General features: G+C 43.6%; 7 protein-coding genes across 7 annotated transcripts; 3 read left to right on the top strand and 4 right to left on the bottom strand.

The window, feature by feature from the left end:
• Nucleotides 1-442: 442 nt before the first annotated feature.
• On the bottom strand, nt 443-2,515 carry BYT42DRAFT_506108 (major facilitator superfamily domain-containing protein; the record flags this gene model as incomplete). The annotated part of the gene is made up of 6 exons (XM_051565066.1): nt 443-875; nt 989-1,355; nt 1,665-1,769; nt 1,851-2,036; nt 2,139-2,199; nt 2,267-2,515. The coding sequence occupies 6 exons, from the start codon at nt 2,513-2,515 to the stop codon at nt 443-445; spliced, it is 1,401 nt and encodes a 466-aa protein (XP_051418236.1).
• Nucleotides 2,516-5,529: 3,014 nt separating this feature from the next.
• Nucleotides 5,530-6,977, bottom strand: BYT42DRAFT_550374 (uncharacterized protein; the record flags this gene model as incomplete). The annotated part of the gene is made up of 3 exons (XM_051566127.1): nt 5,530-6,189; nt 6,293-6,819; nt 6,911-6,977. The coding sequence occupies 3 exons, from the start codon at nt 6,975-6,977 to the stop codon at nt 5,530-5,532; spliced, it is 1,254 nt and encodes a 417-aa protein (XP_051418235.1).
• Nucleotides 6,978-8,454: 1,477 nt separating this feature from the next.
• BYT42DRAFT_590379 (mono-functional DNA-alkylating methyl methanesulfonate N-term-domain-containing protein) lies at nt 8,455-13,256 on the top strand. Its single transcript, XM_051570487.1, has 15 exons — nt 8,455-8,674; nt 8,740-8,848; nt 8,939-9,270; nt 9,373-9,675; nt 9,757-9,883; nt 9,959-10,156; nt 10,240-10,388; nt 10,472-10,810; nt 10,913-11,145; nt 11,220-11,422; nt 11,494-11,761; nt 11,838-12,100; nt 12,175-12,559; nt 12,627-12,813; nt 12,892-13,256. The coding sequence occupies exons 1-15, from the start codon at nt 8,571-8,573 to the stop codon at nt 13,088-13,090; spliced, it is 3,399 nt and encodes a 1,132-aa protein (XP_051418234.1). The 5' UTR covers nt 8,455-8,570; the 3' UTR covers nt 13,091-13,256.
• A 400-nt stretch (nt 13,257-13,656) lies between these two features.
• Nucleotides 13,657-16,269, top strand: BYT42DRAFT_590373 (uncharacterized protein). The gene is made up of 10 exons (XM_051570486.1): nt 13,657-14,011; nt 14,121-14,364; nt 14,449-14,720; nt 14,803-15,272; nt 15,345-15,411; nt 15,473-15,532; nt 15,605-15,714; nt 15,778-15,880; nt 15,965-16,029; nt 16,114-16,269. The coding sequence occupies exons 1-10, from the start codon at nt 13,664-13,666 to the stop codon at nt 16,157-16,159; spliced, it is 1,785 nt and encodes a 594-aa protein (XP_051418233.1). The 5' UTR covers nt 13,657-13,663; the 3' UTR covers nt 16,160-16,269.
• Nucleotides 16,270-16,369: 100 nt separating this feature from the next.
• BYT42DRAFT_590371 (cytochrome P450) lies at nt 16,370-18,358 on the top strand. The gene is made up of 5 exons (XM_051570485.1): nt 16,370-16,548; nt 16,630-16,709; nt 16,782-17,015; nt 17,088-17,448; nt 17,516-18,358. Exons 1-5 carry the CDS (start codon nt 16,441-16,443, stop codon nt 18,263-18,265), a joined length of 1,533 nt encoding a protein of 510 aa, XP_051418232.1. The 5' UTR covers nt 16,370-16,440; the 3' UTR covers nt 18,266-18,358.
• Nucleotides 18,359-18,517: 159 nt separating this feature from the next.
• Nucleotides 18,518-19,187, bottom strand: BYT42DRAFT_590370 (uncharacterized protein). Its single transcript, XM_051570484.1, has one exon. It carries the CDS (start codon nt 19,093-19,095, stop codon nt 18,652-18,654), a length of 444 nt encoding a protein of 147 aa, XP_051418231.1. The 5' UTR covers nt 19,096-19,187; the 3' UTR covers nt 18,518-18,651.
• A 727-nt stretch (nt 19,188-19,914) lies between these two features.
• BYT42DRAFT_618912 (anthranilate synthase component I) lies at nt 19,915-21,760 on the bottom strand (the record flags this gene model as incomplete). The annotated part of the gene is made up of 5 exons (XM_051572341.1): nt 19,915-20,054; nt 20,126-20,217; nt 20,287-21,217; nt 21,302-21,424; nt 21,547-21,760. The coding sequence occupies 5 exons, from the start codon at nt 21,758-21,760 to the stop codon at nt 19,915-19,917; spliced, it is 1,500 nt and encodes a 499-aa protein (XP_051418230.1).
• Between the last annotated feature and the right edge of the window lie 277 nt (nt 21,761-22,037).

Below are 22,037 nucleotides of genomic sequence, written 5' to 3'. Positions count from 1 at the left end.
TTATATGAATGTAATTTGACAATGTATTGATATATAAGGATAAACAAGACTAGTAAAATATATAAAATCGAATATTCTAATGCTGTTTTCGGCCTCCCAAGGCCACGAAGCTTGGGATTCGATAACTCTGGAAGTAGCCGACCAAAGAGAGAATGGCCATCATGTAGTACACCAAGTGACGATCAATGGGAAACGGATTGCCAGTACGCAGAGAGAATGACCACAACGTACCACCCACCGTAGGCGCTAGATTACAAACCATTGTTAGTGTGAGTAAGCAATGCCTTTAGATGTCATCATGCACATTCAAACTTACCAAACGCACGGACAAGGGAAAGACAAGATTGGCAGAGACTAGACGCACAGCAGTGAAGGATGGTCAGACGATCGATAATAAAAAAAAAACAATCATCCCCCCGATAATGACCCCATCCTGTGGTACTTACCCATTCACGGTACCCAAGACTTCCGGGGCGGCCGACTCACTGACCATGATGATCAGACTGGTTAGTGCCATACAGTTGAGTGAGTAACGAATGAACAGCAATGTCATGTAAGCAAATCGGAAAGTCCACTGTCGCGCAAACGCGTCCGTCATATGGGCGAACAACCATTCTTGCAGAGTGGACAATTCAGGCATCAAAGCATACACAGGGACGAGAGTGATCAAGGAAAAGCGACTGAGAATCAACGTATTCCACACTCGATTGAGAGGAGGAAATAGTACGAATTGGAAAAACAACTGTTGAAGTCCCGTGATAGACAATGCTTTCGCCAGTTCGCGTGAGTTGGACCCTAATCCACCTGCATAGCGAGGTGCAGAGAAGTACAGTGGCAGAATCTCATCAAACACCATACAATGAAATGCGTAGGCTCTACGTCATACAGAAGACCATCAATTACTTTTGCACTGTCCTTGAAAAAAGTCGGCTGTGTGCCACCAAACTGTACAACAACAACAGTCACTCCCCCCAAAATCACCACTTACGAGTAAGCAACAATACACGCCATGGAAGCGGGTGTGATTTTTCGCAGTGATGTAAAAATGCCATCAGTCTGTTCTTCCTGTTCTTCAGCTTGCTTTTGAGGGCAAGGATGGGAGTGACAATGATTGTGACCTTCCAACAAGGCCGTGTGTTCTTCGGCTGAACCACCATACTTTTTCGTCTTGTGAGCTCGTTGGCGGGCAAGAACCGCAGGATTCGATTCCTTGAGATAAAAGTATCCAACAAAAAATCCGAAAAGCGAACCGAGAGACGATACAAGGCAGGGTAAGAAGTAGGGATATTCAATGAAAAATTGCCAGTCGCCAAATACGTTGGGAAATTGTTGCGCAGGTTGACACAGGTAACCACCTAGGATCCACAAAAGGAAAAAAAAAAAACGAAACCCCACAATGAATTGAAGGAACGACGGCATTTTTTCAAGCATGTCTGTTTAATAGTTGCCTAATCTTACTTACCAATGGCAGGGCCTAGATTCAGGCATGAGGAAGAAAATGATGAATGTAGCATTAGTAAAACCGACTTCCCTTGCAGTTGGATGAAAATGGGACATGGAAAATAATTTTACCAGCTGCATACAAGGGCCCAAAAAAAAAGGGAAAAAATGTTAAAATGAAATTTGGTTGAAAGACCAATCGCAGAGAGATTCGGGTACATTACCAATCATGCCAATACCCCAACAAAAACCGAACATGGAAAAAGCTTTGGCTCGGTTAGATGTATCTGTAATCTCGCTCACCATACTGCGAGCCACGCCATTATTGCCTAGAAAATAAATATATGCAGGGATTGCCCAATGAATGAACCTTGTCGGAATAAATATATATCCGTCTCTCCACGACTTACCGTTCACAATACCGCAAAAGGCACGGGTGCAAACCGCCCACCAAAGACTTTTGCTTACGCCAAACAAACACGATGAAACGGAATTGCCAATTAGACCGATGAGTAACACAGGGCGTCGACCATAACGGTCAGATATTTTGCCCCAACCAATCGCCGTACAGAATTGAGCCACAAAAAAAATCGACGCTAAATACAAAAAATTCATTGACAATGAATGACACAGTCGAGGGAAATCAGTAAAATAAAATTCAAATCATCAGACTCAGATCTGATAGGGTCGCTACTTACTGATCCATCCAGCATAAGCGCCAATTTCTTTTTCATCATCCGATAAATGGAAATCCTTCAACTGTTTTTAAAAGTCATGGCAGCCAAAAGGTTAGCTAAATTCAGTAAATGAGCATGCGTTACGTTACCATGAAATAGATGAATGGGAACAAGACCGTCGATGTTAACGGTTCACTAAATAGTAGAGTGCAGATAACGAACATTTGTAATTTTGGTAACGGGGTGGGTTTGGACGAATGCGGGATGGAAGAAGAGGATGGATCAGGATCCTGGCTAGCTTTCTTTGATGGTGGAGACGGAGGACTGGATGCCGAGGCTTGCGAATCATTTTTGGCCGTTATCTCTCGATTAGCTCCTGGGTCGTACCGTTCTCCCATAGCTAATCGAGAGGGTTGCTCGGCATGGGTCATGGTAGCATAATAGTTGGGAGGGACTTGTTCGGAGCGAGTATTCTGTGAGTAGACAGAGGCATTGGTAAACGAGTTGCGACGTCCTTCATTAAGACTTTCTTCGTCCAATGCAGCATTCAGCAAACTGTGAATGCTATCGGTGTAGCTTGTGGACAACACTTCTTGGTTGTTCATCAAAGCAAAAATGACAAGATAAAAAGGTAAAGAATAATGTGAAAAAGAGTTTGAAAGAAAAGGAAAAGCGAAAAGAGAGCGAAAAAAAAATTGATACTTTTAGGGGATGTCAAGCAAGTTTTATCCCTTTTTTTTTATTCCAGTGTTTCCTTCTAAGGAGCGTCACGCGGACCTAGTTGTATTAAACAAAAAGAGGAACGCCATTCATCTTTTTTGGAAAAAGCATAAAAAGGAAATACATCATGTATTGAATGAAAATGTTCATCCAATGGGAAGGCGACTCTGCATCTGTTGTATGATGAATAGAGTCTCCTGCAGTATAACGTAGCATGAGAACTTGTGGAAGTGAGAATAGTGGGCATTGCGTAATTGGCAAATAGAAACGTAATCATTTAATCTATTATCGTCCTAGTTTCGGTAGTCCTATCACAAGTGCCAGTCGCTTTTTTCGGCAAACCGTCCGCCCTAATCACAGGATTTTCCACTCATGGATGAGACAAGCAAACAGTGGACGAGTGATGCCGCGGGATGTAGCTTCAATTAAGAAAAAAAAAAAGGAAATACAGTACCGAATTTCGCTCGTAAACAACTTGGTAGAAAAAAGCATAAGCGCGGTATACTTGGAACCTTTTTATCTTTTTTTTTTAGTTTTTTATAAACATTGATGATTCGATCAAACATCTCATGTGGGTCCTTGTTACCAAATACCTGGTGTTTTGCCTCATCTTAAAAAGATTTCACTGAAGTGGAAGATGGCGAATATCCAAACTTGTTAGTAACCTAACAAATGAAAATGAAGATTCAAAAGATTTCTTTCAATAGACAAAAGAAGGTTTCCAATGGCCAGCGCGCCTAAACTGCCAAGGTTAACGACTGGACTCCGACACGGAAAGTTGCGTCTTTTTGAACCCAATTGCTTTTGCAAGGCAGAAATGGTCCTAATTCAAGGGGAAGCAAAATGTTACACATGGCGTAAACCAATGTTTGTTTAAAGCTTAAAAAAGGCGGTTGACGAACAGTACTTTCTAAAATTCTCGCAAGGAAGAAAATGCAGCAGGTGCTCGTTATCGAACCATCGATCCCAGACGGATCAAGTTATCTCACCAGGAAAACATAAAAAGGCGTCATAACAGTTGCTCTACCGGAAATGTCGAGGTAGTACTGTGAAACTTGGCCATCATCTGTCAAATTCAGTACGCATGTGGCAGGCGGATATACCCGGGCATCATGTAGCAAGATGGAGATTTATGAGAAAAAGGCATGCCCGACACAAATTGGAGTGTTTGAGCGGTTTTTTCTTTTTTACACAGCCAAGAAAGTGCACACTACAATTTCTGTGGTGCAGTGCATTATCAATGATTCTGGAAATATAGAGTGCGGTATTGTGCTTTGTCAGTGAACTCTATCAAGGTATTTCCAATGATAATACAGCTTGTTTATTCTTGTACTGATTGTTATCTGTCAGTACATTGAATGACGCGCCGGTGGCGAACTGTAGAGCCCATTTAAACTTTTGTACTCGGGCGGGAAACAAACAGAAAATAAACAAAGGTTGTCGAATAACCAAATTGATGCTTATCACCGAACGCCCAAAATTAAAATTTGGAGGCGCGCACTCCCACAACGGGAAATGAATTTGTTTCCTTTTTACTCTTTGAGTAACATCCTTTTGTGTTACTTTCTCAGATCGAAAGGGAGGGTCGGATCTGAGATATAGTATACAAAATGATCATAGGATGGGAATCGTAGAACAGAAATGCATCAGTGCGCTAGCATTTGTAATTATCTTCATCATGCCAGCGTCATTGTCCTTTTCGATTCATGCAGATGCATGCGCGATAGTCGAACTCAAGATATACCTCCCCCCCCCCCTTTTATCGATCGATGCAACACATCTTTGATCTTTGTCATCGTGATTGGTCATTGCATAATTCATAAGCTTGGATTATACCCAGTGCTTCATTCAATTTCTCTTCTTTGCCATGTTCAAGCCTACTGAAATTCGTGTAACCTCGGACTGCAGATGAGGAAAAGAAAGGTTCCAGTGGCACAGATCATCCCATATGGTCTCCGGTTTTTTATGAAATACGTTTCAGATACGATTATCTGAATCGTTGAGCGCATCAAGTGGGCCGGCGTAATTTTTTCCCCTTTAATTTCCCCAAAAAAATGGCAGACAATTCATTACGCTACGCTGAATAGTAAGCCGTGCCAAGTCGCACATAATATATCTATCATAGCATTTCTGTTTTTGAGTTTCCCAATGAGATGAATCACTTAGTTAATCAATTTGAATTGCACAAGATATTGTCAACCGATCGTTGCCATGTGGATACAAAAACTTTCTTTCCATCACAGCTTTGGATGGATTCAACGGATCTTTGCTATCCTATAAAAATATAGCAACAAATTTTTTGCCCATGGCAGAATCAGCTGGTGCTGTTAGATAATGGTTCAACAGATGAGGATTTTGTAAAAGATGTGAGCCATTCTCCCTTTCCCTTGTCATTGTAAAATCAAGTCAAATCTCTTTAATGGAGATAAGAGAACATCAACAGCATTTTTAACAGGCTAGAGGCTTTTTTGTTTAGTTTGATTATTGTATTTAAAGAGTAAATTTTATATATTCAGTGTCTAGAACTATTTACTTTCTTCTGTTCACCATGGAATGAATATACGTGAAATTATCCTTTACGAAGAAAAAAGGAGTTGAAAAAATAGGCTTGAGGTGATGAAAATTATTATTCCGTTGGATACGTCTTCCCATTACACATACAATCATGGTCCAACGAAGAGAATTTTTCTTTTTAAAACTGGATGGCAAGCACCATGGCCATCACCACTACCGCGACTCCTTGAGCCGCGATGGAGCGAGAAGCCGCCGAGTGTTGATTGCCATCGCCGTTACCGTTGCGGGAGCTAGTGGTACCAGCTGCACCACCGCTGATGGTCTGAGGAGCGCCAGCGTTTTGACCAATGGTAGGACTCATTTGATTTTCTTGGAGACTGGAAGCGCAACTCCAGGTGTTGCCCTTGACAACGTTGTCATTCTTGAGTTTCTTCTCGAGGTCGGAGCAGCCAAACTGGGAGCTGGTGGTCTGAAGACGCATGCCACCACGAATATCGGCCAAGACGGGTAACTTGTAGTTATCAAAGGAACCGGCCATATCTACGGTACCGTCCACTTCTTGTAACTTGGGGAACCCGTCAATGTTGTGCAGCTGAGTGTTGTTACCAATGGACAAGGCACCGCCTACTTTGCTCAGGGCCTTGAAAGAGGTTTCGGCAAGTCGGTCATTGTTGGCAATGGTCAGTGTACCGCCAATCAATTCAATGTTGTCCATGTTCAAAGCATTAAACTGGTTTTCGTGGAACGACATGTCTCCCGTGACGCTGGTCAAGGCTGGCAGGTCCAGTTGACCGAGGTTTCGGAAAGTCGCCATCTTTAATCGAGCCAAGTTGGGTGCCTATGAATTATTCGTTCATAATAGTCATTTTACAGTGAGTCACGAGTAAAATGCAACAACGTAGGATGATGGGTCAAGGCGTCCCTGGGGTTGATTTGCTTACCTTGAAGTTCATCGAGTTACCGTTGGCAAGGACAACAATGTTGGTCTTGATTTCTTTGGTGGATGCAAGGTCAAATTCTTTCATGTATTTGTTATTGGTGAGTTGGAATGTATTGTAAGTTTCAGCATTGAGACCGCTGATACTGGGGGATCGGGTGTCTTCAATACGTAAATCGTCGACCTTGGAAAGACCAGCAGGGAAGCGGATTTGTTCCAGAGCAGGCAACACGGCCAAGGTCAATCCTTTGGCTTCTGTCAAAGACGTCAAGTCCACTTTATCGAGAATGGTATGATTGATGATGCGAACTTCGCCCTTGACCTTCTTGAGTTGGGGGGCAGAGAAGGATTGGAGATCCGAGTTGCCTTGCAAAATCAGGTCACCGTTCATCTCCTCCACACCCTTCAGTTCCAACTTGGACAGCTTGGTGCTGTCGACCGTAATGGTGCCCGTGAACGTTTTGCAGTTGCTAATACCATCCAAATCACGTTGTTCATTCACTTTGATATCTTTGGAACATTCAGGTGAAGCTGGAAAAAGAAAAATCAAAGAAGCAAAAATGCCCGTGTGAATATGCTGTTCAGTCCCAGTTGACCCGTCGTTCATGGCGTGTCACTTTACCCTTTTGAGCGAATACGGCGGCGGTGGAAACCACCAACAAGATTGCAGTCAACGAGAACCGTGTCATGGAAAATCCAAGGCAAGAAATAGATGCTTCACCTTTCCTAAAATTGCAACCATCGGATATTTTATATATTCTCGGTTAGTATAACGATCTCATCAAGCAAGCTGCTGTTGATTAATTAAAAAAAAAGAGGATTGAAAACGCGTCCATCGTGCGTCTAAAGAATGATATGCTGTGGAATTGGATTCAAAGCCGATGGGGCCCTAATTCTCACGCTTGACTTTTTTGGTACTGTACCTTTTTTTGTTTTGTTTTGTTTTGTTTACTTTATGCATGTGATCCTGGCTCTCTCTTTTTTCCACTTTTTTTTTTTTTTTTTTTTTTAACATCGGATCCGTGATTCTAAAGGATGCGACGGACCGGCTTTCTCTTTTGATTCCTTCTTTTCTTTTTTCTTCTTTTTTATTTTCACAATCCGTTGTCATGACGGTTTCAACATCTGGTATCCCTTTTCTAACTTTGACGTGTCCCTTTGGCGGGAACGAGCAAGTCTTTCAACCGGTTGCATCAACGCATGATGCGGGAGAACAATTCTTGTACGGTTCAGCAGAAACCGGGGCCCCGAGAGGTTATATGATGCATTCATTTTTGGCCCTTACGCCACCTGGGCTTGATCATGACACGGACTATCCTGTCCACGATGCTACGAATGTATCCACCCATGAACCCTATCAACCCCTGTAAAAAAAATATCAAAAGAATTTTGTGTGGTATTCTCCTTTCCGTCACGGCTTTATCCCTACATGATTTCTACGCTAACAAAATGTACAAGCGGACCAATATGTGATTTTGTTCTTGATACCAAAAAAACCAATCCATGATTACAAAGAAAAAAGAAAACATTTACCAGCATCCCCTTTTTGGCTGTAAAATCAATATTGAATTTTCAAATAATGTTATTTAACGCCGTGATCAAAAATGGCACCATGGAGGGAAAAAAATAAGGTGATTTACAACGCACTGTCATCCACACGTGCCGTTCTCACCCTCTCTTACGGTATGCTTGTCCAGTGTCGTGCGGTTGTATGACCCATGCCCTAGATTATAATAGTTCAAACATATCGTTCATACATCAGGATCTTGCATTGTCACGCATTTTGCAAGATTTATCTTGGCTGCATATTAGCTTGGTCATCGTCATGCTAGAAAGCAGTAGAGATACGCTGCAGGCACTTTGTTATTTTGTCTGACTGTACCGCATTAGAAATAACGTCATGAACGTCCGACTAACAGAGACACGCAATTTCTAATTAAGAACAACCTGTTCTGAATGGTTGACATGCCCCCACGTCGTTAACACGCCTCATTTCGTTGACACGAAATTGGTGTACCTTCCAGCCCATCCAACGCGTCTCATCATGTATCGCAGAAAGTGGGTGAGCAGTGGGGTCGCGTCAGCCAATGAAATTCGCTGTGGATTTGGGTGTGACGGTGAATTTCCGCGATCGGATTTCCAGTTTTTGGGTGCCTTGAAATCCCTTCCTATTTGCAAAAAAAAAGAGGAAAGAAGAAAAGCAGGGCAAGAAAAGAGTAAGCAAGCAAGACATTGGAATCAAGCTTGGATAGAAAAACATTATACTCTTTGCGGTTCGCGTCATGACTTGCTACAAATATGTGGTAACAGCACAAAAGCCTACATCTACCGAGTTTTGCGTCAAGGGACCATTCACGTCTCCCCATGAAACGAACCTGGTGTTAGGGTATAACAGACCGTCCCCCATACTCGCTTTCGAACCTACGCATCCATTGCTAACCATACGTACAGCAAAGGTACACGCATCGAAATTTACACAGTGACCCCCGAAGGTCTTAAACCCACCCTTGAATTCAATATCCATGGCGTCATTGCTCACTTGTCACTCTACGCACCACCGGTACGTTCAATGATCCTCTCTTCCCATCCCCCCCAAACTACTCAATCGACTCCGCTCAACTAATTATGCACGCGATTGGCGGTTTATTAGACCCGTGACAAAGCGTCATTATTTATTTTGACGGCTCGTCACAGGTACTGTATCCTCACGTATTCTGAAAAGACTCAGCAAATTATTACGGAAATGAGCGGGGAAGTGGGCATGCCCGTTCAACCGCGAGCTCAGCGAGACACATGTCTTGGCGTGATAGATCCATCCCATCGATATTACGCTACGGCATTGTATGAATCCATGGTAACATTGATTATTCCTGAACTCGGTCAAAAATCCAAAGAAGGGGCTTCTTATACTCGAAGAACATCTCTTCGAAACCGCGAAGGTCGCAGGCGACAGCAAACCCCTCCTGACTATATGAATTTGAGGTAAATTCGTCTCATTTTCCCGCGAGCTTTTCCAACTGCTCTTCCATGTCCCATGCTCGGTTGACAATGATGCTTATTCTGGAAGAATGGTTTTCATCATAGTCTTATGGATAAAACCATCGTATCAATGGCATTTTTGCAGGATACAACCGAGCCCACCTTGCTTATTTTGTACGATGATTCAATGTTTCGCCGGTACCTTCAGACGTTCACTATAGACCTGCGCAATCGAGAACTGAAACCGGGCGATATTGTCATGGATCATTTCGAGCCGGATGCCAATCTTTTAATCGCGCTTCCTGCTCCCGTAGGTGGTGTGATCCTTGTAGCCGGGAAATTCATTCGCTATCTCAAACCCAACCAAGCGCCAAAAGCCATTGGCATCAAACCATGTACCATCAATAGGTTAGGAAGACAAAACAAAGAAGAGAAGAGGATGGAGCGTGACAGTGGGGCTGCTGATGTTTAACCGATCCGTGATCCTAGCTATACCATCATGAATGCAAGCGGATCGCGAATTCTTCTTGGCGATGCCAATGGATCCCTTTACCTTCTCAATCTCACGCTGAATAACAATGTCGTAGAGGCGCTGTGCTTTATCAGCCTCGGCACGGTATGTCCTATATTTTTCTCATATGTGCGATTCACCGATATAATGGTCAACTGATGAAGTGACAACGGGCGACAGATTTCATCACCTTCCTGTCTGGCCTACCTAGGCAACGATGTTGTTTTTGTGGGTTCAACCGAGGGCGATTCCCAGGTGGTGCACGTGCAAAGAAAGAGCAGCATTGCCGATGAGGATGATGACATTTTGGAGATCATTGAAGAATTTCCCAATCTCGGTCCCATCACGGATTTTTGCGTGGTAGATTTGGATAAACAGGTACAATGGTTAGAACCACGCGACATGGGCAGATCAACTTTGGGCTGAACGCGCACCTCTATTTTTTTGTTTGATTCTGCTAGGGTCAAGTGCAACTGATTACATGTTCCGGTGCCGCCAAAGATAGTTCGCTGCGCATTATCCGTAACGGTGTGGGATTGAACGAATTGGCAGCCATCGAGATCAGTGGCGTCAAGGGGGTGTGGGCCCTTCGTCCTACCTTTGATGATAAGTAAGTTCTATCACGGGGATAGGTAGATGGATTAGATGAAAAAATTAGGCTCACAAGGCGCATGCTGGTTTTTTCTCCGTTAGGCATGATAATATGCTGTTGGTGTCATTTGTGAATCAAACACGGTTATTACAGTTGCGCGACAACGAAATGAAGCAGCTTTTATCGCATTCAGGCTTGGCTCTTGATCAAAGAACGTTGGCTGCGAGGAATATCCTTGGAGACCTGATCATTCAAGTTACCGAACACAGCGTACGACTCTTGGAATCTGCCTCGCATGGTTCTTTGGTGGACGAATGGTTTCCATCGAATGAAGCTTGCATTACGGTGGCGAGTTTGAATCCAACCCAATGTGTCTTGTCGGTGGGTTACGGACGGTTGGTAGTATTGCAAATTGATGGACGGCGTTTGGTGGAAACTGGGTAAGCGGGATAGGGTCACGACATCTTTTGCGAACGAAAAACTCGGTCGCAGTTCTATTCTGATGCGATTCTCACAGTTGTGTTTTTATGCCGAACCTACAGAGCTACGCAACTACAGCAAGAAATTTCATGTCTTGATATTACCCCAACGGATGATGCGACACCTTATGCGTCATCGGTCGTCGCTGTGGGTGTATGGCAGCAAGTGGGAGTCAAGATCCTCTCTATCCCGGATCTACAAGTGATTGCGGAAGAATCCATGGCTGGCTCAGTGATGCCGCGATCCATCCTCATGGCCACCTTTGAAAACATATGCTACCTTCTTGTCGCATTTGGTAATTAGACTCGTTCGTCGCCTCGAAACAAAAAAAATCTGGAATACTCAGTTCATTTATTCCTTTCTTTTTAGGTGATGGCCAATTTTATAATTTCAAATTGGATAGCCGTCAAGGCACGTTATCGGATAAGAAGCGATCATTTCTCGGAAAACTGCCCATTGCGTTGGGCACGTTTACCTCCAATGGCACCATCCACGTATTTGCTGCTTCTGATAAACCCAGTGTTATCCACAGTCGAAATCAGAAACTGGTGTACTCCAATGTGAACCTCAAAGTAAGAGGCTGTTGATTCAATTACTTTTTGCTGGGTGATATTCAAGTATGTACGCACCATCTTTTTTGTAGGATGTTCGGGGTGTGACATCGTTCAACAGTGTTGGGTTTCCAGACGCCGTTGCACTGACGACCAAGGATGCCCTAGTGATTGGTCAAATGGAGGAAATCCAGAAACTTCACATCACCAAGATATCGACCATTGATACACCACGGCGAATCACCTATCAAGAGTCGTCAAAATCGTTTGGTGTGGTCACGGAACGGATCAGTAATACACCTTACACAGCCGCGTCGGTAACCGGTGGTTTCGAGATTCTGGATGATCAAAGCTTCACAGGTAAACTTTGGATGCACTTGGAAAACAAGACCGTGGGCAGAGGAAAATTGATTGCGTTTCCTTTTTCGGTTGGCAGTGCTGGATCGAATTTATTTCAAGCAGTTTGAGCGACCTTTATCGGCCGTGTCCATGGCGTTTGAAAATGGTCCTGGCGATTGCTACATTCTCGGCACAGGCAAAGATACTGATGAGTTTGAGACTGGCAGTTCAGGACGCATTCTAGTATTGCAAATTTCAGCCTCACGTGGTCTACGAGTGGTCTCGCAAAAAATCATGAATGGCATGGTTGAATGCCTGCGTCCTTTTAACGGGAAGTTGCTGGCCAGTGTACGAGGAGAGGTAAATGTTCTAGGCTCGATGGATGAATGCATTTTATTGGGGAGCGATAGTCCTGACACTTCTACTGTGGATAGCTTCATTTATTGCAATTGCATCCGGATATGCGTGGTGGAGGAGAACTGGAATCGGTGTGTCACTACAAGTTACCCTCGATTACAGAATCGCTCATTACATACAACAACCTGATCGTGGCGGGTGATATGGCGGTTTCGGTGGTCGTTTTAAGTTACGATGAACGAGGGCGTACGTTCCGAGAGCTCGCGGCGGAGGAACAACCCAAGGAAATTACAGCGTTGGAAGTCCTGGACGAGCATTCATCCATTGCAGCCGAAAAAGAGGGTCATTTATTCATTATGCAGCGGCGCGATCCGGAAAAATTGGAAGACGAACATGACGAACCATTGTTACACACAGCGAGTCAGTGGCATTTGGGCGATCTGGTACATCGTTTTCGTTTTGGTATGTTGTTTCCTTTTTATGTTCACGGGGATTGCTTCTGGTATGTTAAGAGATGGTCGGTTGCTAGGCTCACTGAGGATGAATGTATCGGATCCTGACAGTTCGCCCATCACGCCATCTCTGATTTTTGCTACGGCCAGTGGCGCGATTGGGGTGATTGCCGACCTATCGGAAGAGCGGTTCAAATTGCTTTGGCAAATGCAGAATAACATGAACAAAATTGTGCGCAGTATTGGTGATCTGAGTCACTCAGAGTAAGTCCAAACAAGCGGTATATCTGAAATTGCAGAGAATTGACTGACGGGAAAATGTTATTTCTTTTTTTTTTTTAGTTGGCGAAGTATATCGATGATGGACCGTAAAGAGAAATGCAGCAACTTTATTGATGGTGATCTGATTGAGAGTTTTCTGGATCTGACTCCCCAACAGATGCAAGGAGTGGTTGATGGACATAACGGCGGTCGAAAACTGGATCTCACCGTGGAAGATCTTTGCAAAGTTGTCGAAGAACTCATGAGCGTTCATTCTTAAACTTTCAAAGAAGAAGAAACGAAACATCAATTCTTTCAACGAGCCAGGTTTAGCAATTTAAAAACTTTCTGTAAATATTTTTCATCCCTCTATCTGATACTTCATGTCGTATACACACGTTTTATTGCTCTATAAACTACAGTAATGTCAGCAATTCCATTATTTTTCTCATTTGTTGGTGTTTTCTTTTTTTTCAAAGTAAATCGCATTATCAAGACTGCAAATTGACGGCCCCGGTTGGCTGGTATTCACTGGAATGGGGCCATCTGTTTTCTACAGCATTGCCATCTTGCGGATCATCTCGGATGACCTAGCTCCGCTCACAGCAGTGCCTTTGTATCAAATGTGAAATACAGTCTCTGTGTCGCGTGAATTTATTACAATAAATCACGCTTAAGGCGACCCTGCTATGGAAAAAGGGCGTTGGCCAACATGGCAAGGGAATTTCAGAATGACGTATGTTACCATGGTGATCAAGGGGAAATTTTGTATAGGAGAAACTTTGAGGCTCTAAGACGGGGAAATGAAAAAAAAAAAGAGGCGAGGGGAAGCAGTCCGAACCCCGCCTTCTTCATGTCTTCCTGGTCCTCTCTACCTCGAGAATCGTCAGGAGTGGCCGATTCTCCCATTTCACCCTTGTCGTCACCTTCATCGCCCAGTTTTACGGATGCTCTGTTTGAACAGCACAGCTCAGTGTACGATATTATCCATTCAACCGACAATCCAGCCGAGTTTTACGGCGGTAAACATGCTTTGCAAACGGCCGGATGCAGCCATCTAGCCAGATTCAAACAACAAACCAAGAACGATGGCATGAACATCGTGGAAAACTACCGACTCTTAGTACGATACTCTTTAGCATGGCATCATCGCCAAAAGTCCAATATCCCTGACAAAAAACGCAAACGCCACCCTAAAGACGTAAGTGATACGACCCAAAAAAAAAATCGACCCTGTAAATCATCCAATGATCCATGAAATTAAAAAAGCAAAATGCAATGCAATTATTTCTTTTATATTGGAAAAGAAGCTTCCTTTCCCACAATGTTCAGTATGTCACGATTCGTTATCACGGCTGCACGTCTGCCTTCACTGCGTGTTCATGGGTTGTTGGCGAAAAGGACATATACGCGAACACATGAAAGCGCACAATCACACCTTTGCCATGGACTTTACTCACCGAACGGTTTACTGCAAAGAATGCAACGATTACGTCTACGATACCGAATTAGAAGATCGAATTCTACGATACGAAGTTTTGCGCAGCGAATCAAGTAAACATCGTTTCTTTTTGTTGCTCACGACAACGCGACGTTGTTAAAACCCGCATTGATCTGTTGCCGGTTTTTTTGTCTTAGATTCCCCCAGGAAACGAGCACGATTGGCGAGTGTGGCATGGGAACCTTCCAGTCAAGAAAGTGCATTGATAGTTCACAATTCCTCTTTGGCTTCTTGCCAGGGTATACGAGGGTTGTGTAATATGGGCAACACATGTTTTATGAACGTCATCCTTCAAAGCTTCATCCACAATCCCTTGCTGAAAGCCTACTTTTTGAGCGATATGCATAATCCCAATCTCTGTGAAAATAAGTTTTGCCTGTGTTGCGAAATGGATAATTTATTCGCCCAGGTAAGCCTTGTATTCGTGATCTGCAAGGGTTGTCGTTGGTCTTCGGGCCTTTTGGAAGATTAACAAGTGAATGCATTATTAGATCTATTCGGGACAGAAAGAACCTTATGGACCTTGCAGTTTCCTGCAATCCATGTGGATGAGCCTGAAGGAATTGGCTGGGTATGCTCAACAAGACGCGCATGAATTCTTTATCAGTGCGTTGAACCACATCCACGCTGGTTGCGAAGGACAATCGATGGTGGACTGCACATGCATCGTGCACAAGACGTTTGCCGGATTACTGCAATCCAATGTCACCTGTTTGCGATGCGGCAATGTGACCACCACTTATGATCCCATGCTCGATATTAGTCTGGGATTGCGACCGGTGGAAAAGAAAAAGAAAAATGGAGTCAGCGGCACCTCTTCCGGTTCGTCCAAACCCAGCGCGACGACCGAGGTCGACAAAGAAAGCCAAGCTTCCACTGTCAATGGTGACACATCGCCCGCGTCACCAGCGTCACCACGACGGTCAAGGCAAGGCAACACCCTTGTAGATTGTTTAGAAAGGTAACACATGTCATTTTTTCTATGGTGAAGACGACAGTATTCGCTTTAACTGAAAAATAATTTTGTGCTTAGATATACGCATCCCGAAAAATTGGGACCTAATGAATACAGCTGTAGTAAATGTGATAATACGTTTCAGGTAAAAATGGATCGTTCAATTAACTGGATGGAATAATATGATTTATTGACCCATTCAAAAGGAAGCGACCAAGCAATTATCCGTCAAGCGATTACCACCCGTGCTGAGCTTCCAGCTCAAAGTAAGTCAGCCTTGTGCAACATGAATAGAATAATGCATTGATTAAAAATGTTGATGCAACCTTTTTTTCTAGCGATTTGAGCATGGAGGCTCAGCGAGTAAAATAGAAACCAAAATCAAATTTCCTGTAGAACTGGACATGACACCTTACACAACGCACGGACGGAAAAAGGCTAGAACTAGGTAAACATCAATTGCAATCATTTTTTTTTAAAATAATAGAGTCCTAATGGGATCGGTTGACAGTACTCCATCGAAAGAAAATGTATATACGCTTTTTGCAGTTGTAAATCATCAAGGTCGAATGGACACTGGGCATTACACCATGTTTGCCAAACATCGCGGCGAGGTAAGCATATGAACCCCTTATTAAAAAACGCGGTCCTTTCGGAGGATGAATTTATCGCTTACAGAAACAAAAAAATTTGTGCAGTGGTTTAAATTCGATGATCACAGTGTAACCATGGCATATCAAAAAGACGTCCTTGACAGCAAAGCGTAAGTGCATTCGCATGAATTCATTCCTTTGCCCGCTCTTTTTTTTAACGAAACGAACCAATAATCTCTATTTTGTCCCTTTAGATACATGTGTTTTTATATAAAAAAAATACTCGATTATTCCAACTAATACTGCTTGCACTAAAAATAAACAACGAAACAAAAAAAATTAAAAAATTTAGCGGATCCCAGGTCACAAGAGAAAAATCGAACCATTCCAAGGAAAAAAAAAAAAAAAAACCAGTTTTGTCTGCCAGCTTCACCGGTAGTGACACATAATCAAGATTCGAAAACATATATGGCGTGACTTAAAAGTTTCGGGGATCTGGGACTCGATCTCCTTTATTCAGTGCATTGATACGCTGAGGTTGGATTTATTGCTGCTTTTCTTCTGCTTATTGATCGAAAACCATGGCTATCGTCTCTCTCGGTCTACAGCAGCTGTCCATGGCGACGGTCGTGTGGAAAATTTTCCTAGCAATTGCCTTATTTATTGTTGTCCACATTTTATCCCAATTGGTAAGTTCAGTGAGTGGGTGCATTTCCGTCTTTCCGATTTTTCCTTGTTTTTTTTTTGCTTATCAAGTACAACGTGGGTAGCTTTTGCCGCGAGACAGAAAACGACCTCCCGTAGTATTTTCATGGATTCCTGTCCTTGGTAATGCCATTGAATTCGGCACGTAAGTCAACTATCGGTTTCTCGACGATAAACATATGTTACACACAAAAGATTGACAATGGACTTTTGCCAGCAACCCTATCAAGTTTTTGCAAGAATGTCAGAAAAAGTACGGTGATGTGTTCACCTTCTATCTTGTGGGAAAACGAGTGACGGTTTGCCTTGGTCCAGACGGAAATCAATTCGTTTTTAATGCCAAGCAAAACCTGGCTTCGGCGGCCGCGGCTTACAATGACATGACAAAGCATGTCTTTGGTAGAGATATTGTATTTGATGCGCCTCACAGTGTGTTCATGGAGCAAAAGAGGTAAAGCTAAAGTTTAACCCCTGGCTCTGAAATGAGATGAGAATGGGTGCTGACTGAGCGAGTCAATACTAGATTCATCAAAGCTGGTTTGAACATTGAGACGTTCCGTCGCCATGTGCCTAAAATCGTGGACGAGACCAACCGATTCTTTGACCAATACGAGAAACCGACGGGCATCATGGATACCTATACTGCGTTTGGCAAATTGATCATCTACACCGCTTCAGCCACCCTTCTTGGCCGCGAAATTCGAGAGAACCTCGATGACAGTGTGGCTCAACTGTACTATGACCTTGACCAAGGATTCCAGCCCATGAATTTCATGTTTCCGAATCTGCCTTTGCCCTCCTACAAGCGCCGTGATGTCGCCCGTGAAAAGATTAGTGAAATCTACTCCAAAATTATTGCCCGTCGTAGAGAGGAAAATGATACGGTAGGTCAACCTCTTCATAACGGTCTTGGGCGTATCGAGATTGCTAACGTATGGTTTGTTCTTGCAGAGCAATGTGGATATTTTGCAAGTGTTGATGGACTCTACGTACAAGGATGGAAACGATGTCCCCGATCATCATATTGCCGGTATTTTAACCGCAGCCCTGTTTGGTGGACAGCATACATCAGCCACCACTTCATCGTGGGCAGTGCTGGAACTGGCGGCCCGTCCCGATGTGGTGAAAGCCATTCGCGAGGAACAGATTGAAAAGCTGGGCTCGTTGAAAGTTGAGTTGACGTATGATAACTTGGAACAGTTGACGTTTTTAGAAGACGTGATTCGTGAAACGCTGCGACTTCACCCGCCCATTTTCCAGATGATGCGTAAAGTGGTGGCGGATAAAATGGTGTTTGAAAAGTATGGCCTGGAAATCCCAAAGAACGATTATCTGTGTGCGGTGCCGGGTGTGACTCAAATCGATCCCGCCTGTTTCCACAACCCGCTGAAATGGGATCCCTTCCGATGGAGCAAGAAAACTGACCCGGTCCACTCGATGGAACAAGGCGACGATGCGAATATGGATTACGGTTTTGGTGCTGTGGGTATTTCGTCGCGCAACCCCTTCTTACCATTTGGTGCGGGTCGTCATCGTTGCATTGGTGAACGCTTTGGTTACCTGCAACTCAAAGCGGTGGTGGCCACGTTTGTTCGCAAGTTTGATTTCGAACTTGTCGACTCTTCCGTACCGAAACCCGATTACACTTCCATGGTGGTGGTTCCCCAATCAAGCAAAATTCGCTACACGTGGCGAGAGTAACGTCATCTATCCATTTCATTATTTTGTTTCCTACATGATATATTTATATTACAATCAACTAATAAACATAACCCCATGTATCTGCTCCATAACATGCCATAATGATAAATTTTATGCATGGTCAATTTTCAAGCTACTTTCAATTAACACTGCCAGGTGTGTGGATTTGACGTGTTTGACCGGCAAGTGTCATCCATCAATGCAATTTTTGGCAAAACGAACGAGAATGTCATAGACGCCATAATCAAGGTATCGGTATTCAAGAGGGCGAAAAAAGGATCACTTTATTTGTTATTGATGATAACTATATAGAAACAATGATAGACTTAGTGGGATGAGGGTTGTAGTGTCCAGTAGGACGGAGGAAAAGGTTGGCTTTGTTCTTTTTAGACTTTTCTTTTCTTAATATTGCTGTAGAAACTTGGCTCTTGATCGGAATTGGGGAGAAGGTATATTTGGGCGAGATAGACGACAGTTGCTAGGGCACCGACAATGAAGCTGAATCGAAGAAATCCCAGGAAAAAGCGGTACATACTTCGAAACATGGAAAGGAGAACACAGTATATCACATAGGTGACGAACAGCATAACGAGCATGCCAATAAAGTTGGCTTGAATGGGAATGGCCGCCGCGGCCGCGTACACTTGACGTAAGACGGCCGGGGAATGGTTCAATATGTACTGGGCAGTTTGCGAGACCACAGCAAACACACGCTCGGGAGGAGGAAGCACAATGTTCGATCGACGCAAGTGATCGTAGCAGTAAATGTACGCATTGGACACAGTTTGAAGAGCATACATTGTCACATTGAATGTACTGGGACCCTCCATGTTGATCGAACAAAAGTGAGAGAGAGCGAAAAAGTGAGTAAGACAGAAAGCCGACCGTGAATCAAAAAAAAAGTGCTAAATACCGAACAGGGAAAAACCCAGTTCATCATTCTGTCGTCTCGGCGTCTTCCACGATAGCACTTGTTTGAAATTCCGCTTGACTGCGGCGCAGCGAACCCCACTCATTTTATCAAGCCATGGTGTACCGATATCACGTCCGAGTTGACGGTCATAATTGTGATGTGAAGAAAAACGATTCACACAGAGCCGTTGGTATTTCTCTGAAACGCTACTGAAGACAATTGCCCAAAATCGGCAATTCTGATAATTCAAACCATCATTTGTAGTCAATTGCATTATATTCGGATCTAGTAAAAACGTAGCATATGATAGAAAAAGTGTTTATTCCTACAAGAACTCTCAGACAGACTGTATTCTGTCATCCAAAGTAGATGTGCGATTGTGTCAATTTGAAGAGTTTTGGAGCCAATGAGAACTGGTTGAGAGACCATCTTGGTCAAAGCTGAGTCCAATTGACTCTCTATTGCCAGCTATCAACTCAGTCCCTTCAATAAAGCCTACAGCCACTTGATGGAATAGTGCCCAGAACGTTATATACGGTAGCCTTCGATTCAATGCCATGGGTCACTGACTTGCGATATCACCATATTGTTAATGTGAAAGAATCCAGACAATAGACTCAATGACAGTTTTTCAAAATATTCAGTAAGGGAAACCTAGGTTCATTGGTGCTACCATAGTATGATCCCCCCAAAAAAAACCAATCTGTACTGTGCATGTGATATATCTACATTTTATTTAGACCTTTCCTTGCTGTTGTTGTTGTTCATAGATCTTTTGTTCGCATTGTTCGATGGTCGCCAAATTGGATCCCATCTTATTCATGGTTTCTTGATATTCATCTTCTTCCACCGAATCAAATACGATACCACCTCCAGCTGAAAAGAAAAAAAAAGACATTCATCAGTATCGTTGCCCACTTGTTCATATCGAATTCTGTTTTCCTTACCTTGCAAATATGCAACACCTTCCTTAAATAGCATAGTACGGATAGCGATGCAGGTATCCAAATCACCGGAATAGTCGAAATGACCGACCGAACTAGACAAAAAGAAAATGGGCATCAGAGACAATGGATCATCAAAGGCCTAATCATTAGCTTCCACCTACCCAGCGTAGACACCACGTTTCTCCTTTTCGAGGCCTCGAATAAGTTCAATGGCTTTAATCTTTGGTGCACCAGACACCGTACCGGCCGGGAAGATCGCACGGAAGGCGTCAAATGGGGTCTTATCGTCCCGTAATTCACCCGACACATTGGAAACAATGTGCATGACATGGGAATAGTACTCGATCTGCATCAGTTTGTCGACCTTGACGGTCTCGGGTTTGCATACTCGGTTGACATCGTTACGACCCAGATCCACCAACATCACGTGTTCAGCGCGTTCCTTTGGATCGCTTAGTAAATCATCGGCCAAAGCTTGATCTTCCTGCGGTGTCTTTCCGCGCTTACGCGTACCGGCAATGGGATGCGTGTATGCGATACGGTCCTGAATTTTCGTCAGCATTTCAGGTGAAGCACCCACGATCTGGAAATCTTTGAGGTTGACGTAAAACATGTAAGGAGAAGGATTCAAGGATCGGAGGTGACGGTAGACGTTGAATGGATGAAGAGAGGTAGGTCGTGCCAGACGTTGGGATGGTACTGCCTGGAAAATATCGCCTTCCTTGATGTGATGTTTGAGCGTCTTGACAAAGTTCATGTAACCCTCCTTGCCGACGTTGGATTTCGCTTCATGGCCAAGTTGAATTGGACCTTGAGGCACTTTGGGAATATGTTCTTCGTTCAACAAGGTCAATGTAGTTTCGATTTCTTCGGCGGCTTTCATGTATTCTCGTTTCACGGCTTCCGGATCTTTGACGTCACTGCGATAGTGCGATACCACATTCACAATGTGACGTACACGATCAAACACCACCAATGTGTCGCACAGCATAAAGATGGCATCGGGAATACCAATAGGATCAGCTAATTCGCCCTTGATGCTCGGTTCGAAATATTGAAAGCAATCGAATCCAATATATCCCACCGCACCACCTGTCAAAAAAAAAAAAAGTCATGATGAATGATGATGTTCCTGTGAACACTGAACACTGACTCGACTCCAACCGGGGTTTTTACCTGTAAAGCTTGGGAGACCAGGCACTTTGACGTATCGAACAGGAGCCAATTCCTTTTCAATGGCTGTTAAGGGATCACCTTCCACATCCAATCCTTTGCCGACCTGAATTAATTTGTAAGGTTCTAGCGACAAAAAAGGAATAAAAAACGACCACAAGTTAGTGTACCAAGTGATTAAAACAGCTACCATGTTGACAAGGCGACTGCCATGAGGTGTCGTCAAGTCGCGAATGGTGGTTGCTTACCTGCACCAATGAAGGAGTAACGGCCAATGGTTTCACCGCCGGCAACCGATTCCAACAAGAATGAATAATCGCAGCGATCCGCCACTTTGAGATAAGCCGAAACCGGTGTCAAAAAGTCGGCTTCGAGTTCAGCGTAAATGGGAATGGTGTTGCCTTGGTCGGCGGCGACCATAGCTTGGACTTCTTCCAGAGACGGCTTCAGGTTAAATACCATGCTATACGTTTTTTTCAATAGTAAAACAGAAATAAAAAAGAAATAAAAGATAAGAAAGCGGGAGAGGGCGAAAAAAAAAAGGACAGTAGACTTTTTTGGATTCGGCATTCTACTGCTTAAGGCATCGTGAGTCATTCCACGTGACCCATCGACAAAGACCAAATTGGATCTCTTTTCCATTCCACCCTCACATTTTGCATGAGAAAAAGAAACCCAGATGCCCGACTGCAACATTGCACAAAGTTTAGTTCAATTAAGACAGGTACACGTTGACTAT

This window comes from Radiomyces spectabilis, assembly GCF_025331425.1.
Source record: "Radiomyces spectabilis strain NRRL 2753 chromosome Unknown BYT42scaffold_19, whole genome shotgun sequence".
Taxonomy (NCBI): Eukaryota; Fungi; Mucoromycota; class Mucoromycetes; order Mucorales; family Radiomycetaceae; genus Radiomyces; species Radiomyces spectabilis.
The sequence above is the reverse complement of the archived record's forward strand: the minus strand, read 5'-3'. Positions and strand labels throughout refer to the sequence as shown.